At 34.5% G+C, this 18,673-nt stretch overlaps 2 protein-coding genes across 2 annotated transcripts in view; both read left to right on the forward strand.

The window, feature by feature from the left end:
- LOC149906180 (uncharacterized) overlaps positions 1-18,673 on the forward strand; it is a 46,972-nt gene that overhangs the window by 593 nt on the left and 27,706 nt on the right. The gene's annotated exons all lie outside the window — the stretch shown is intronic.
- Positions 8,349-10,268, forward strand: LOC149906181 (uncharacterized). Its single transcript, XM_090105485.1, has one exon. It carries the CDS (start codon positions 8,349-8,351, stop codon positions 9,201-9,203), a length of 855 nt encoding a protein of 284 aa, XP_089961611.1. The 3' UTR covers positions 9,204-10,268.

Raw genomic sequence — 18,673 nt, forward strand, 5'->3', positions numbered from 1 at the left:
TTTATTAAACGCTGCAGATAAAACAGTGATAGTGTTTTATGTATTCCATCTGTTTTGTTTTATTAAAAATATTTTTAGCATATCTTAAATATTATAACATATTAATGAGGGGATTGGTGAGGTTTTCAATTTTAAATATTGTATTATAGATACATACTTAGTGTTATATTGTTAGAACTTGACGCATGCATAATTTATTTGTTCATGCTGAGGCATAATTTTTTTAATGAATGTGCATATTTTGATCATATTAGGTATAGGAGCGTAGGGGCTGCTAAGGTGTTATAGGAAAATTTTAGTGCATTTTTCTTACCTTTACTTCATTTCAGTTCTTTAGTTCTTTAATTAATTGTAGTTTTGTAAGGAATTTTATTTGTTTAGTTATAAGTTATAACCATGTATAATCCAATATTGTTAAAGATATCGGACAGACATGAATTTTATTAGTAATATGATCAAGAAAGTCACTACAGAAATAATATAAGTCATACTTTTAAGACATCCTATGCAATAGCAATAATAGTAATCCTGGAATGTTTTTAGAAATCCTTTTTCATAAATAATAATATCAATTCATACCATACATCAATTTTAGAGTAACTATTGGCTCTATGAAAAAATGTTAACGCTTTGTTGATTAATTCAAATAGATAATATTTAAGAATTAAAATGCTAATCTGAAGGCTTGTGTTTGAAAAGTAAGAATTTTGTCCCCATTTACAATATTATTGAATTCAAATAAAACAAAATTGCAATATTTTAATCGTCAGAACTCATGATACATATAAAGGATATCCTCTGCTTACAATTTTTGGGAATCTATGATTAAAAAAGCTCCAAAAGAGATCAAAATGTCAGTGAAGATAATGAACCAAGCAACAATCATAAAATAAATGTTGGTTGAAAAACCATAAAAAATCCTCTCCTAAACTTAACAATATAAATTGAAATGCTTTTATATTTAAATGATTTAGGGGTAGATTTTGTTGTATGTGTTATCATTAAATATTTGTTAATCTGTGATGTGTAAGAGGAAATAAATTTGTAAGCACATACAAGAGAAGCCATGAGCGGAATAAAACTGCTAGCTTTTATAGTCCACTATCCTTATAGTGGACTATACAAATCTATACTATACAAATCTATACTTAATATGTATTATAAAGCTTAGGTTTGTTTGTTTGAACGCGCTAATCTCAGGAACTACTGGTCCGATCTGAAAAATTCTTTCGGTGTTATATTATAGCCCATTTATCGAGGAAGGCTATAGGTTATATATCATCATGCTAAGTACACGCGGGTATAACCGCGGGGCACAGCTAGTGTAGTTATAATTTTATTTATCGCAATGCATCAAGCACGTCGCGCTGTCACTCATTGGCGCCACCACGACCTGTTTTGAACCTGTTCACTCGCTGAAAACAATTTTTTCTACAATTTTTGTTCGAGTCTATTCTAGAAAATGTCGCTATCTGTAGGTAGGTACTTATTAAATAAACGAAAGTAATATGTCTGTCTGTCTGTTAGGATTTTACACATGAACTGCATAATAAATTTGTATGAATTTAAACAAGTAGATAGTTCGAACCTTGGATAACTTAAATAGGAAGAAGGAATTTGTATGAATAATTTTTATTAAGCGAAAATGAAGCGTAAGTGCACCAAACTGCGTAGGGAGAGCTAGTAGAATCTACAATATGTACCTACTCAAAAGCAGGCAAACTGGCAGAACTGGATTGTTTTGTTTTGACTTTGTTTTGTATGGAGGCAAGGTAGAGACATCTCCTATACTAGGTAATAGTAGTGTTTACAAGAATAAGTCAGAAACAACTGACAAAAATTAATAATAATGTTCCCTCAAGTAATAAACAATTAATAAGGTAAAAGTACGTAAATTATATCGAAATGAGACCAAAATATGTCCTTCCAAATAAAATTACGGTTTATAAACGTCCATTTTTTTTGGTAAAACAGTCATAAAAAGAACGTATAAAAACCTGAAATAATGTATCTTTAAATGCATCTATATAAAACACTAGCTGCTCCGCGCGGTTTCACCCCCGTGGCTCCGCTCCTGTTGGTCGTAGCGTGATGATATATAGCCTATAACCTTCCTCGATAAATGGGCTATCTAACACCGAAAGAATTAATCAAATCGGACCAGTAGTTCCCGAGATTAGCGCGTTCAAACAAACAAACAAACAAACTCTTCAGCTTTATAATATTAGTATAGATACAGTACGTCCTTTACTAAAGTTAAAAATATAAATTCCCAAACATCACGTAGCCCATTAAATTCAGTTTACACTTTACACTTAAAATTAAGTAGGTATATTCCTTCCAACGTTCCGATGTTTATTTGTTCAGAGTTCAATCGATCGTGCGAGTTGTTTGTAGGTCGCGTAAATATATCCTGCCATTCAGAGGAAAGCACCCAGGTCCCAACTCCCAGCCCACGGTTGTCTGGATGTGTCTGGATTTAGCTTTACCGATCACCTAACTATAGGTACATTTTTTATAGTATGAGACTGTATCGTTGAGATAGTGAATTTGTTTTGTTTTTTTGTATACATTTGCATTTAATCCTACTAATAAGTATCATAAATGCGAAAGTTTGTGATGATGTGTGTGGGTGTGTGTGTGTGTTTGTTACTCTCACGAAAATACTACTAAACCGTTTAGGTACAATGAAATTTAACACACATATAGAGGGTAACTTGAATTAACGGCTACTTCCTTAACACATAGGATAGGTTTCATCCCGGAAATCCCACGCGATCAAAACGCGGGCGAAGCCGCGGGCTGAAAGCTAGTGTTTTATAATAAAAGTTTACGATTTTACTGAGTAAAAATATTGACTTTATAATATCAGTTTTTTGCACATCCTCATTTATAACATTTAGACCGGGAGATACTGACACAAAATTTCGAGTCATTTGTAACAGGATGGCGGTTCTACAGGGTTCTTAGTACGCAATGACAAAAAGAAAAATGATGGTGTGAACGCTGGTACCGGCGGCTTAGTCGCGTGGGCGTTAGTCGAACTCGTCGGAAAATAGCGAAAGTTAAACGATTTGTAACAGTATGGCACTTATTTTTCCTGTAAGTTTGAGGATCAACGAATATAAATACAAAATTTCAAAGATCTAGGTGTTGGAAATCTTCACTTATATAAATTAATAATAAATTTATTTTTCAAGTATGACAGCACTTTTTCCCCCTACTAGAAGTATGGCAAATATAATAATGGTCACATTTTATCAAATACTCTCCAAAAAGCCAAATGCAATACTGGTACAAAAAGATAGGCGAAATAAAAAAAATTTGCAGATTTTCGGCAGTATGGCGACCATTTGGAATCGTCCGAAAAGTATGGCATGGCGATTTTCGTAAATGGCTGCACGACGATGGTTACCTGTGCAAAAGTTAGCTTGGTACAAATGGTTGAATAATTGTTTTTTTTAAATCAACACATTCGCGTCGGTATGGCGGGCTGTAAGTCATACCGGAAAAGTATGGCATGACACTACCGCCTACTTCTTTTTTATGGGCTATCGGTAAATTCTAAAATTTTTGTGTAACAAATCGTTTGACTTTCGCTATTTTTCAGACGAGTTCGACTAACGCCCACGCGACTAACCTACCGGTACCAGCGTTCACACCATCATTTTTCTTTTTGTCATTGCGTACTAAGACCCCTGTAGAACCGCCATCCTGTTACAAATGACTCGAAATTTTGTGTCAGTATCTCCCGGTCTAATTAGTACGGGTAAATAATTTAAATACAAATTGCGTCCGGTTTCCTAATTATTTGAATTATTTGTGTAGGTATTTAATTAAAAATAAAAAGTGTAGGATGTGATTGATACTTTCATAAAATTTACTTATCAAGATAAATATAATTATAACTTTACTAGCTTTCTGCCCGCGGCTTCGCCTGCGTTTTCAAAGATAAACCTGCATAGTTCCCGTTCCCGTGGGATTTCCGGGATAAAACCTATCCTATGTTTTAATCCAAGTTACCCTCTGCATGTGTGCTAAATTTCATTGTAATCGGTTCAGTAGTATTTGCATGAAAGAGTTACAAACATACACACATACACATATACAATATACTGGATGTATCCTCACTAGCATTTATATTTTATAATATTAGTGGGATGTAAAATAAGAAAAAGTAAGTACCTATCATTCTTATGGTTAAACAGTATTAACTTCTTAATTAGTCATTTTTTTATCGAAGCAATTTCCATCCTCATTAAAGATATCACGTGGCTTATGTTCCACGTTATGTCCAAGTCTACCTAACTAATACACACGATCACATATTAAACATACATGATACAACACACAAGTAGAATCCACTTAATTTCTAAACACCAAATTAGTAGCTAATTAAATGTAAAATAGCTGTTACCTCTAAATAAGAACATTGGAATCTTGATTGCTAGAAAGGTGTGAAACCGTGTATGTCCTCTATGAGGAAACCTTTATTTGGGTTAACTTCACTGTTTTATCAGAAAAAACATCTAGAAAGTCGACACTTTGAATCTGTCGCGCACTAAAAAGGCTCTACGCAGAAGAGTGCCTAATAGAACAATTTATATACATTTTCCTATATCAAAGATTCAACTATCCCTTATATTATAGCTCAGTCGTAATTATTTCCTTATAAATAATGTTTGTTGTATTTTAATTGAGCAAAAAAACTACGTCTAGAATAGGTTTTCAAGAGATAATTGTAATATCCTAGACTATAATAGTAAAATATCATGATAAAGAAAGATAAAACATAGTTTACTTATTACTTTATTACATATTACATCAATTTTATTATCACGTTTTTAGATTTTATAGATATAATTTAAATCTTTCTCTCTCTAGACGTGACTAATAATTATTTACGTAATAATAATATAATGCATGGTTATATTATAATAATATTATTTTTATAACAGGACATATAAATACACGAGTATATCCTACATCCTTTAAATAATAATTAATCAACCTTGTGACTTGTGAGTATACTGGCATTACAATTTTTCGCAATGATAAAAAATATTACGGTCTGCCGTTAAACCTTATATCGCGATCGTAACCATCGTAACATATAGTTATTCATCGTATTTTCTCATCCAAATACTTGCCATTCCATGTTACGGCACAAATGTTTATAATCGTAATAATATGATATGTCTGACAAGTCACAGACCTATTTACCAGCAGGTGTTTGGTTGTGAATATAATTAGCTGACCAATGCGATGCCCTTAATTTGCGACTCATGAGACACGGCCCTGTGGTTCATTTGCACTACGTTGAACTATTGTCACGTAGTATAATAAAAGCTAATTGATAATATTATTTGTTTTTCGTGATATCTAATTACCTACCTGGCCATTACTAACACCCTGTGCAACATCTCTGATTTTTATGTTGACTGTGAATCCCAAATTGCTCTACGAAGCTTGATAATTAATATTTCTTTCTTCTCACTATGTTATAGTCTGAGGAATATCATAAGTTAACTTTGCTTTAGATCCTTTCAATTGTCAAATAACTAATCCTCATTAGACCATCAAATATATGTTAATAGGTATCACTGATATAAAAACAAATGTATAACCATAGCAGAAAACATAATTGATGTTTCGTTCAACAAGTTAATCATCTCGGATGTTATACCGAGTTAACCTTTACGCAATCCCAGGTATTTAGCGCATGTTATCTCCTGGTCTAGCGTACGTTGTGTAAGCTGAGCTAGTAATAGACTTGATTATCTGATAACGCACGCAGTTCAATTGCTTAAAACAGTTTTACAGTGGTTTTACATGCCCACTTGGAAATGATTGACGCAATTTCGCAAAGCCAATCCTGTATTGCGTATATGGAAGTTGTTAACTCATTTTATGTAGGAATCTTTTAATAAGATTTGTACAGCTAATGGCTGACCAGTTAAGTAGACTGGTCAAGTTAACTAAATAAATAAATAAAAATCATTTATTGAACAAGGTTCCTTACATCAAAATATAGACCCCAGACTCCCAATAGTTTCAGGAGTCTGTGCCTTCCCAATTCAATACATTAGAATAGTTCAATAAAATACAAACCTGGTCAAGTATTTTGCGAGAGAGGTATGTCGCTCCAGCTTAATGATCTGTCCTCTTGAAAAATCAAAATATACTCGCATAAGAGGTCGTATAAGTATTTGTAAAACGTTCACACGTAATTCCTCTTAAAGGTTCATTGGCTGTTCAAAGTCCTCTATCTAATTTACATCGCAAATATACTCAACGAACTCGTACTCAAACTCAAAAGCGAGCAAATGTGAATATACAACACGTAGGAGTTATGTTTAGATAAAGTGATGTCACTGGTCATTCTGTTATTCAGTTAAGGTCAAATTGCTTCCTCGTTATTCAAAGAAAATAATGGTTTAAATCCGTCAACATTTCCCTTATAAATGTTCTTAATTAAAAATCACCTTTAAGAAAAACTAAAAATTCCAATCTGAATCACCTTAAAATCCGATTCACAGATTAGGATTTCCTTTTCCCTAGGAAAGACACTTTTTTACATGAAACAAGTTTAGAGTGAAACCACGTTTATAAAGCTAGTTTTCCATATCATCACATTCCGTAGCAAGTTTTTGTTATAATTAGAGATGGATGCGTTTCCTCCTATTCCCGGATTCTTTCATATACATAAAAGTGCATACATTTGCATCAGAATACTTGGCTGCTCGATGAACATATTTTAAAAGACATAAGTAAATACTTACAAGCTTATCACTTAATATTTCGGAAGCATGAATTATGTACTAATATTTCAAATGCCTCAGTTTTTCGTAATATGTATCACTTACTTCAAATTTCTAACAATTATTATCACTACAGTCAATCTCCCGTTTATTCGAGTGAACGTGCATATTACACACATATTACCATTTACCATTCAAGGCTTCTTCAGACATTAACCACCTTTTCCTCAAGTAAATACGAAATGTTTTCTTAAAGATAAGAGGATAATTTACATATGCTAAGCAGGTAGCGTGAAATAACCTTGTTTAGGTTAAAATCCAAGGGCGAATGTTAAACCTTTATAATGTTGTTAGACCTTAACGAACTTATTGTTTTAGCTCTGTGTTTGTCCCTGTGAGTATACATTTCGTCTACATACTTATACGTTTAAATAATGACTTTTAAATAAAATAGATGACTTCAAAGAAAAGTAAGCATTAGCGGAAATACCTAGAGCATTCAATGCCTCAAGTCTCAACACAGTAAATATTAGCAAGCTAAAAATCCAAGAGTCATTCATAGCAATTAACCAAGAACGCCACGTCATTCCATTGATAACAAAACATTCAATGTAGTTGCATTATTTTTCTTTTCATACCAGCTCTGGCTTCCGTTACTTTCAAGGCAACTTGCTGATCGTAAATAGGCCAGTTACTCGAAATATCTAACGTTGTGTTTATGTGGTTCATATTCTAGTTCAAGAATCAACACTTTATTTGTAATGTTTAAAACAAAATGCTCAATTGGAAATACACAGCTGATGTGACAATTTCTTACACATACGCACTTATATGCCTTATTTTATATAACTTGAGGCGACTTAATCTCTATAAGTTCATGGACAGGATATAATTTTGGCTACAAGCATAAGACGACAAATATACAAAAAGCTTCTGCAATTTTAAAATTTCTTCTCCATACAATAATAGGTTTCCTTTTTATAATAAAATGCATGCGGTGACGTCGGTGTGTGCCTTCCGTCTGATATCGATTCGGGCTTTTCCTAGCACCGTGTTATTCTTTCAGGATTTTTCCTATTATATGTCTCATGAATAACACGATTTTTTGCTTTATGAATGAAAAATTTATTATAATTTTGACGGAAAGATAGTTCCACTTTGAAACAAATGATATACCTATGTAAAATAAATGGTTCGAGATACACTGTAACCTATTAAAAATTATAATCCGAAGCTACAAGTATTTTACAGAAAGCGAGCGAGATTATTGTAAAGAGGATGTAGGGACACACATATGCAATTCGCTGACCGAGCTTTTGTATATGTGTGCGTCCACATTGTTTCCCCGACGCTTTCTACATTTTATTAGATTTATTATTTAGTAGTGCTTAACGGCTAGTTCTAACAACACATATATTGTGAAGAGTAATAAAGTGATTAAAGGAAAGGCATTATTATTTGGGCAACCTTGGGGTACAGAAGCACTACTCAACATTGGTGACCCCCGACAAAGAACATCAAGAAATTCAATACAATTAAATATTATTTTGAAGACGAAGATTTATTAGAAGAATTTAAATTTTAAATATGACGATGCCTACATCAAACCTTGGAGCGATGCCGTCGTCGGAAGTCTTCGCCGTTACAGTTTCGTCCCGGATACCAGATTTTTGGGTGGACCAGCCGCGTGTGTGGTTTTATCGTGTGGAAGCAATTTTGGCCCCGCAGAAATTAGGTGACGAAAGCAAATTCGACTTAGTCATATCTAAGTTACCGAAAGACGTAATAGTACAAATCACAGATTTTTTAGAAAAACCGCCGGACACAGACAAATTCCAAAAATTAAAAAATAAACTTTTAACATTATTCGAGGATTCCAAAAACCGTCAAATAGAAAAACTAATTGGAGAAATGGAATTGGGAGACCAGAAACCCTCCCAACTATTGCACCGGATGCGTGACCTGGCCAGGGACAAAATTCCAGATGATACACTTCGAGTTTTGTGGCAGGGTCATCTGCCACCTACAATTAAGGCCGTCCTAGTGGTCGCTGAAACGAAAGACCTTAACAGCCTAGCAGTGATCGCCGATAACGTCGCAGAAGCCACACGTTCCAATCAGGTGGCGGAAGTGAGACACAGGAGTTCCAGTCACGAAGACGTTGAAGTAGCCACCCTTTCAGCGGAATTGGCGAAAATAAACGTGCGCCTTGCTAACATCGAGCGCTCGCGATCACGAGCAATACATCGGCGACCCAGAACACCGTCACGCAATCTTCGAGAGTCGTCAAGGTCATCTTCGAAGCGACGTCGTCCCGGCGGACCCGACTGGTTGTGCAGCTACCACTTCAGGTTCCGGCAGCGCGCTCACAGGTGCATCCAGCCGTGCGCGTGGAAGAGGAGCCACAGCCCCAGCGCAGCAGCCGCCCAGCCGGAAAACTAGACAGGCAGGTGCAGACTACGGCGGAGGTCTGTACCATCACGCCGTGCAGCCGTCTCATGGTAATAGATATAAACACTAATTTAAAATTTTTAGTAGATACCGGTGCCAATGTTTCCGTTTTGCCCGTATCTAAAAATCCATTTAAATATCATAAATTATGTCGATCAGATCTTAAATTATACGCTGCTAACGGTACAGAAATTGCAACTTATGGCATTAAATCAATTGTTTTAAACCTTAATTTAAGAAGACCGTACCGTTGGGATTTCATTTTAGCAGACGTCAAACAGCCAATATTGGGAGCTGATTTTTTAACACATCATAAATTATTAGTTGATTTGTATCGAAAAAAGTTAATTGATCAAACTACCGATTTACATGTATTAGCCTCCTTAGTTTCGTGTACGCAACAATCGCTAAATTCTGTGTGCAAAAGTCATCCGTATTACGATTTATTAAATATGTTTCCTGACATTACTAAACCGATGTCGTTTAAAGAAACTACATCGCATAACGTTTTACATTATATAGAGACGAGCGGCCCACCTATTCATGCTAGAGCTAGACCGTTACCCCCGGATAGATACAAAAAGGTGAAGGAAGAGTTCAGGGTTATGCAAGAATTAGGTATCTGTAGGCCTTCTAAAAGTGCTTGGGCTAGTCCGCTTCATATTGTAGTTAAAAAGAATGGCGAGTTAAGGCCGTGCGGAGATTATCGACAGCTCAACGCAATAACAAAGCCCGACAGATATCCAGTTCCGCGATTACACGACTTTACTTTTATATTGGCTAATAAGAAAATATATTCAAAAGTGGACATAAATAGAGCCTATCACTGCATAAAAGTTGCCCCATGCGATATAGAAAAAACTGCTATTATTACTCCTTTCGGACTTTTCGAATTTCCCCGTATGAGTTTTGGCCTAAGGAACGCCGCACAAACGTTTCAACGTTTTATGAACAATACCGTTTTACAAGGTCTCGATTTTTTATTTTGTTATTTAGATGACGTAATAATTGCCAGCGAAAATGAGACTTTACATCAAGAACATTTGAAGTTAGTATTCGAACGTTTCCATACATACGGCATATCTATAAACTTAAGCAAGTGTAGCTTCGGACAGTCGCGTATAGAATTAGGTCACGAAGTGAGCGTAGATGGAATTAAACCGCTCAAAGATAAAGTCGAAGCTATAGTTAATTTTCCTAAACCCGTTACAGTATCGGATTTAAGACGATTTTTAGGAATGATTAATTTTTATAGACCACATTTACCTCATTTAGCGTCACATCAATGCGAACTTAATAAATATTTAGTGAATTCTAAGAAAAATGATAAATCGAAAATTATTTGGAACAATGTTAGTGAAAATGCTTTTGTGCAATGTAAGATAGGTTTACAGAATGCCGTCACATTGTCACATCCCCTTTTAGATGTTCCCTTAGCCTTGATGACCGACGCTTCCAATACCTGTATGGGTGCGGTATTGCAACAGCGAGTAAAAGGTAAGTGGATACCCCTAGGATATTTTTCCAAAAAATTTTCGCCTACCGAACAAAAGTATTCTACTTATGATAGGGAATTGCTAGCGATTTTTCAAGCTATAAAATATTTTAGGAAATTATTTGAAGGCCGTCCTTTAACTATATATACAGATCATAAGCCTTTATGTCATGCATTTTCTAAAATAGGTAATGACAGTAAAGAAACGCCTAGAAGGACGCGACAATTACTTTTTATAAGTGAATTTACGGTCGACATACAGCATATTAGCGGTAAAGATAATATTGTAGCCGATACTTTATCGCGCGTAGAAACAATTGTTTGCCCGACTGTACTCGACTTCAACGAACTTGCTGACTCGCAAGCGAAAGACGAGTACTTGATTAATATGACACGAAGTGGGCATAGCGATAATAATGTAAAGTTTAAGAAAATGTATTTACCGACTTGTAAAAAAGGAGTATATTGCGAAGTTTCAAATAATATTATTAGACCTTATTTAACAGAATATTTTAGAAAAATTGCTTTCGATAGTGTTCACAATTTAAGTCATCCCGGTATACGTACGACTCGGAAGATGGTCACTAAACAATTTTTTTGGCCTAGTATGAATAAAGATATAGGGAAATGGACCAAAGCGTGTGTATCATGTCAAAGGTCGAAGATTTCGCGTCACGTTGTTTCAGATATAGGAAAATTCCCGGAAGTTTCGCGATTCGAGCATATCCATGTGGATTTAGTTGGTCCATTGCCGACATCTCCACAGGGATTTAGATATTTATTAACAATTATAGATAGATGTACGCGTTGGCCTGAAGCATTTCCCGTTAAAGAAATTACTGCAGACGTCGTTGCTAAGCATATTTATGAAGGATGGATAGTTAGATATGGTTGTCCCGTCCGTATTACTAGTGATCAAGGACGTCAGTTTGAGTCGAGTCTATTTTTAAAATTAATGTCATTTTTGGGTATTCATAAAATTCGTACTACGCCTTACCATCCACAAAGTAATGGCGCGGTGGAAAGATGGCATAGGTCGTTGAAGGCAGCCCTTATGGCGAGACTGCTTAGTAGTAATAAAACGTGGATAGACGAATTACCCACTGTTATGTTAGGGTTGAGAGCAGCAATACGAACTGATAGTAATGTTAGTGCCGCAGAATTGGCCTTCGGTAAAACTTTACGTTTGCCTGGCGAGTTCTACGATAGTTCTACAAATGACTGTGACGTAAACGATCCTTATAGTTTGGTAGAAAAAATCCGTGAAACTATATCTCAGTATCGCCCGACGAGAGATAAGACGAACGCAAAGAAAATATTCGTTTATTCCGATTTACAAAGTTGTAGTCACGTTTTTGTTAGAGACGATGCAGTTCACAGGTCTCTAAAACCGCCTTATGATGGTCCTTATCAAGTGTTAGAACGTAGTTCTAAAGTTTTTAAAATACAATTTCCGAATAGAGTCGCACGCGTTTCCATTGACAGGTTAAAGCCAGCCTTTATTATAAAAGATGATGTTGATGTGGAAAATAATATTGTTCCACATAACACTTCTTTATCGAAGTCGGTTCAGCATGCGCCACCCATAAGCGTAACTAGGAGCGGTCGCGTAATACGACGACCCGTGCGATTCGCGATATAGAACTTTCACACAGTATTTAGCTATTGTCTTTAGTATTATGTGTATTGTAATTAAATTTATTATACTTGTGTGTTATATACATTTTTTTTTAGAATGTAAGTCTATATTCGTTTACATGTAGCTTTTGCGTTTTATACAAATTTTTATACATATTAACAATTGTTCAATATTTATACAACGTTTTAAAGTAACTTAATTTGTTTTTATCTTAGATAGTTTTTATCGTTTCATATTATTGTTAATCATTTCATTTTATGTTTTACGTAAATATGATTAACATTACATTGCATTGTGCATATTTTACATTTTTGTGTGTCTATTGCGAAAGAATGAAGTAATGCGATAGTTTTGTTTTTGCGCATTGAAGATGCCTATTTAGTATTTCCTGTTTTTGTACTAGATTAGTAAGTTATATCGGATTACATAGGTAATAATATGGTCACTCATTTAGCATTTTTATTAAACTTTATTTATGCAAGTATTTAATCACATTCATTTATTAATCAGCTCGCAGTGGGGACAGTTCAATCTTAGCAATTAGTTTATATAATATTTTTTTTTTGTAACAACATGGGTAACTACGCAACAAAAGAGAAAACTGGAGGAGTTGCAAACGTGCAAATAGAATCCAGAAGTATAGACGATCACGTCAACACCATGGTCATCGTAATGATCATATTGGCTGTGATCGTTACGGTCATAGTTCTATTGGGCCTGCGTGGTTTTTGCCATCGCCGGATCAGGAGTTGGCTACGTCGCGAGGTGGATAAGGCCAACCAAGGACGAGCGTCCGCGACGCTAGGGCAAGCGACCCAGCCTGCGCCGCCCACTGCGGGATACGCGTAAAATAAACAATATCGTAACGTAGTTGTAACATAAGGATAAATTCGTGTAGTGAATAGTGAGTGTGTGACCATATCGTATTAATCTATCTACGTAATCCGATCAATTTTAATTAGGCTGAGCCGTTTAGATGTTATATCTTTTAATGATGTAGAATTAAGAAATATTACGATTTCATATGTGTATTCAGTATTGCATTGTTATCTCATTTGTATTTTACGGTAATTTCTGTGTTTGTCTTTGTATTTTTTGGAGTGTATAATTTTTTTTTGAAAAAGGGGGGGAATAATGTAGGGACACACATATGCAATTCGCTGACCGAGCTTTTGTATATGTGTGCGTCCACATTGTTTCCCCGACGCTTTCTACATTTTATTAGATTTATTATTTAGTAGTGCTTAACGGCTAGTTCTAACAACACATATATTGTGAAGAGTAATAAAGTGATTAAAGGAAAGGCATTATTATTTGGGCAACCTTGGGGTACAGAAGCACTACTCAACAGAGGATATTTACAAAGGCAGCTCTAAGCCCGAAATAATTCTACAGGAATAAATCTATCCATCTAAAGCGCGGAAATAACAAAGAAAACACATTTATAAATGTAATTTTAACTTCAAAACAAAAGCGATTTTAGATATGCCACGAATTTCATAACTCATGACATGGCTTCGTTCCCATGACATCCTTTGATGTTAATAAGGGAAGTTCGGCAATTTGCTCATAAACTTTTTGTATTTATGCCGTCCGGCCTCAGGAATGTCAAGAGGAAATCTATTAACTTGGTGATTTCGTTATGAAACTTGTTCGGGTTTTTAGAGAAGAAATTTGAATAGTTTGGGGCATGTTTACTTACTTTTTTAGTTAAGGATGTTATAGGTTCTGAGGTCTCTTAACTATTAATAATGATGTCCAGTCTTCCTGATCCAGTTTTCTATAATATTTTGTCCGTAGTAGGTAACTAATAATCTTCAGTTAAAAATAGTAATCGCATTACTTTTGTTTACGAGCATTTTCTTGAGCCATCTTTTAATTCAATTCATATATTGTATCACCGGAAACTTAGCACGAATATCCTTTTATACCCCTTGCAAGCGGCTTTCAATTATTTCCTAAATCATCAACCTGTCGAAATTCTGACCAAGTTCTTCTTTAACCTTGTAGGTCTTTTAAAAGGTTTTCATACGACGCAATATCACCACAGCAACAAAATTATTATTGTGGCCCATAACATATGCTTGTTCCCACATTATTTATTAAATAGTCTGTATCTGTAACCTAGTTTTAGTATACTTTTATGACTGCTTTATAGGTGTAGGTAATTGTCAGTTTTTATCGTCAGCAAACTGGTTGGAACAAAAACTGTAGGCATCAAGTTTCTTCCTTATTTGCAGTAAAAACTTGTTTTTGTCTAATTAGAGATAAAATTTATCTTGTTAATGAGGTGTTTGGAAATATTCGTTTATGGATATTAGATATGTTAAATTAACTATGGAAGTAGGAATTTTGTTTTATAAATATTTTCCGATTGATAATAATTATCCTCTGATGTCCTTACTCCTTACCAGTTACTATCTTTTTTCCTCCTTAAAACGTGTAACTACGTTGATGATAGATGTTGAAAAGGTATTTCGAGTTTTACAACAAGATTATTTAATTGCAACTGGTGTAAAATTAGATTTAATAACAAGAAACGTTTTGTAAATGCAAATAGTAGAAAGTTTAGCAGCGATCGAAGTAGTTTTTCCATTAGTTTTGTCCTGACCTTAACCGTAACGTTTGTCGGCAAATAACAGTTGCCAAATATGTTATTTATTACTATGGGTTAATGTCAAGGCTGTGAATGCCGTAGTTGAGAAAAGTCGATACTTTTGCTTCCGTAGTTATTTTAATTGGCTTGGAACTCTAAATAATTGTGGACAAGGGTTACCTTGAGTTGTGACTACTGATGCTTAGTGTTAATTGATTCGTTACATGATTAGTCATTGTGGTCTTTGCTTAAGAAGTATTGATTCCTTACACGATTAGTCATTGTATTCGTTGTAATAAGATCTTATTTTTAACAGGTACTCATACTATCCTTGTAATCTATACTAATGTAAAAAATTTAAAGGCAAAGAAATCGTGGCTCGATCGATGAATCGATTTTGATTAAATTGAGTATGAAAATTGAAGGCCAAGATTCGACATTCAATTGGTATTTTGAATCATTCATAAATTTTTGTGGAAATGATAGACGAACAAATGGGCATTAGCTACTCTATGTATGTTTACGATTTATTGTATTAAAATGCAGATTAGAGAAAAATTTAAGTTGTTCTAAAGCTGGCTTGCGCAATGCATCTGACAGCTGCGCCGGCGCGGCGCAGGCGAGCACAAAAACTAAGGGCACGACCGAAGGTACATCGAACTTTACGATTATGAAACTGAACTCTGTGTAGGTTCTTTCTTTTTTTTTCTGCGGACGCGGTTCTACCGAATACCCGCGGCCCCGTCAATAAAGCGGCACGGCGGAACACAGTGGAGTTTAGTCGGTAGGACCCTGCACTCAGCAGGGTGAGTCCGGCATAACCCAGGGCTCTTCCCCCGAGTGCCCTGGGTATGCCTAAATGCATTCTCCACTATAAAAAAAAAGGTTCTTTCTTTTTGCAATATTTAACTTTATATGTAAGTACATAAAAATTGTATATGTAAACTAATTTTTTCATTGTTATTTTTATATTGATCCAAATTTCCTTTTGACAATAGAAATAATAACAAAACGTTGAATTTATTTATAAAATAAATTCGAAAATTTTTAATTGTTTCTTTTTCACTTTAACGTGATTGAATGCAATTTAATCGAGAGCGTTAAAATTATAAGATTTTAAACTTCGTTTTAAAGTATTTTACTTTAAAGTATTTTACTAAAAACTTAAAAAGGAATGAATTATTTCTTTGTAAGAGTCGATGATGAAACATACTTTTGTCTTTTCATTGTTTGCACAAGGAACAATAAACACAATTAAATTCTCATTCCACATACTTTTATACAGCCTTGAAGTATTACGTTTTAGAATCGCCATTTTCTTTATATTCACAATTGGTTTGCAAATTGTCTGTACAATAGATTTTCTTTTAGCTCCTTAATTATTTCGAAGCATAAATAAAATAACAGCCTATATTTTATTATATGAAGTCTTTCAATTTAAACGATTAAAACAAAACTATTTCATATTCAACTATTTTGTTTATTGTCCGGGTATTACTTTTTATTTTAAAATTACCTACTTAAATTTTTACTGTAGGTAGGACTTATTTTGTCTCAAAATTGTTGAACCAATTTTCTCGAAGCTCGATCGTTGACATCAATTTTTATTAGAAGTGATAACATTTCATGCACCTAAACTTTTAAAGTACATTATGCCATATTTGATCTTGCACAACCGAGTTATTATAAGTTTTTTTTGTAATGTCAGAGCAAGCAAAGGGGCAGGTGGACCACCTCCGCCCATAAATACTTGTACCTAACACTAGAAGTGTTGCAGGTGCTTTGCCGGCCAGCCTAATAATGCCGCTTTTATATTTGGGGGTTGTTGTTTTCGGGCCTCCGGACCCCTCCTATTATAAGTATTAAAATATTTTACAAACGACGCGACGAACGACGAACAAATCTTATAATATGATGTACCTAGGTTGTACTATGTTGTACAGACTTGAATATTGTGTAAATACTCTTATTATTGTACTTATTGAAATAGCAGATAATAAGTTAAATGTAACATCGTGTACATAATTAGCTTATGTATATAGAGCATGACTAACTTGGCTCTACATAAATATACTCGCGGCTTTGTTTGCTAAATGTTTTCATATTTATTGTTCTGTTATAAATATATATCTTGCAAATTGCAATTACTTTATTAATTAGCCGTAAAGCAATTTAAATGCATATCACGAATGTTTGAATTATTGTGAAATTAAACGTTTAATTTTGGTTCGTTGTTTGAAGAAGCTTTTTGAAATAATGTCAATGCCAATTATGGAACTCAATAACTTCTCTATAAAATATTATAGAGAATTATTCTATAAATAAATATTAAATACCTACTGTACGTTGCAGCCTGAGAGGCGATATTCCAGATCAATAACCAATGCGCCAACTGAGTCGTAATAAAGAGAATCATTATGTATATCAAGTCTTCCCGTTTAAGAGCTTTTTAAAAATAAATCAGCAATTAACATTTCATATCAAAACTAGGTTCAATAAGAAAAAGCTTATCAATCTCGCAATTACATTTAACATCAATGATTGTAAATAAACATTATACAACTAAAACAATACCCGAATCTCAATAGTACAAATAATCTTAACATTTGAACTACAGCCAAAATGTAAGACAGTAAAAAATGAACGCCAGCAAGCGGCACGCTGAGAAATAGGACGAGTTACATAAATCAGCAAAAAACAATAACAGTGCTTTTGTGCGCCTGCGACGGTAACTGTCAACACAACGGTGTTCACTTGTACAGTATAGTGACCATTAAATTTAACCATTTAAATTTATTTTTGGACTTCGAATATCTATCATTATGTGTATTTCTGTTCGTTGAGATAAAATAGGTTTAGCACAGAGATTCTGTAAAGATCAATAATAAATGATTTAATAGGTAATTAAATAATTCTAAGATAAGTGTGTTGATGCCATTGCTACAGATTATACATATAGAGCTTATTTTAGATCAGTTTAGTGACGAAAATTTTTCAAGGTTTTTTTGTTTAATCTTCTCAGAGCTAATTAATAAGGACCTTAAATAAAGGTCACATAGAGAGCATATCAGTTCATAAAACGGCCAAAATACTTCGTAAAGAAATATCCCAGATAGCAAAACGAAAAGTGTGGCAACCCTACAGACCACAAAAAGTCTAGGACGTGCCGGCGGATGTAAACAACTCTCCATTTCTAAAGCATGCTCTAAATTCGGCAGCGGCTTCAGTGATCTATGTGTATTTTTAGAACATTACACTAACTACACTACTAAATATAAACTATACTACACACGGTAGTACAGTAGTATAGGTTATTGGATAGGACGTACATCAGCCCCCCTAGTCAAGTGGCTTTCTGTTAGCGTAGCGTTCAATAGAATAAATAGACTACGAATGTATGAGATTGACGTAACCTGTAGATACGTTTATCTACAGCCTACGTCAATCTCATACATTCGTAGTCTATTCTATTGAACGCTACGCTAACATAAAGCCACTTGGCTAGGGGGGCAGAGCTAGCGTTGATCTCGGAGTATGTACTCTGGCTTTGGTTTGTAGTTTTTACTGGCTATCGTGAATTTTCTGGGCAAAATACTACATTAGAGTCACAACCCCAAGCTAGGAAAAATGAGGTGCGTTTCGAATGGTTAAATATATTCGCCAGTATTTGGAAATTTATCGCTTATATTTGCTGAACAATTATAAGCTCTTAGCCGTGAACGAAGAATTCT

The sequence above is a fragment of the Colias eurytheme genome, chromosome 9, assembly GCF_061535395.1.
Source record: "Colias eurytheme isolate Ceu_HAF_F1 chromosome 9, ilColEury1 Martin Lab GWU primary, whole genome shotgun sequence".
NCBI lineage: Eukaryota > Metazoa > Arthropoda > Insecta > Lepidoptera > Pieridae > Colias > Colias eurytheme.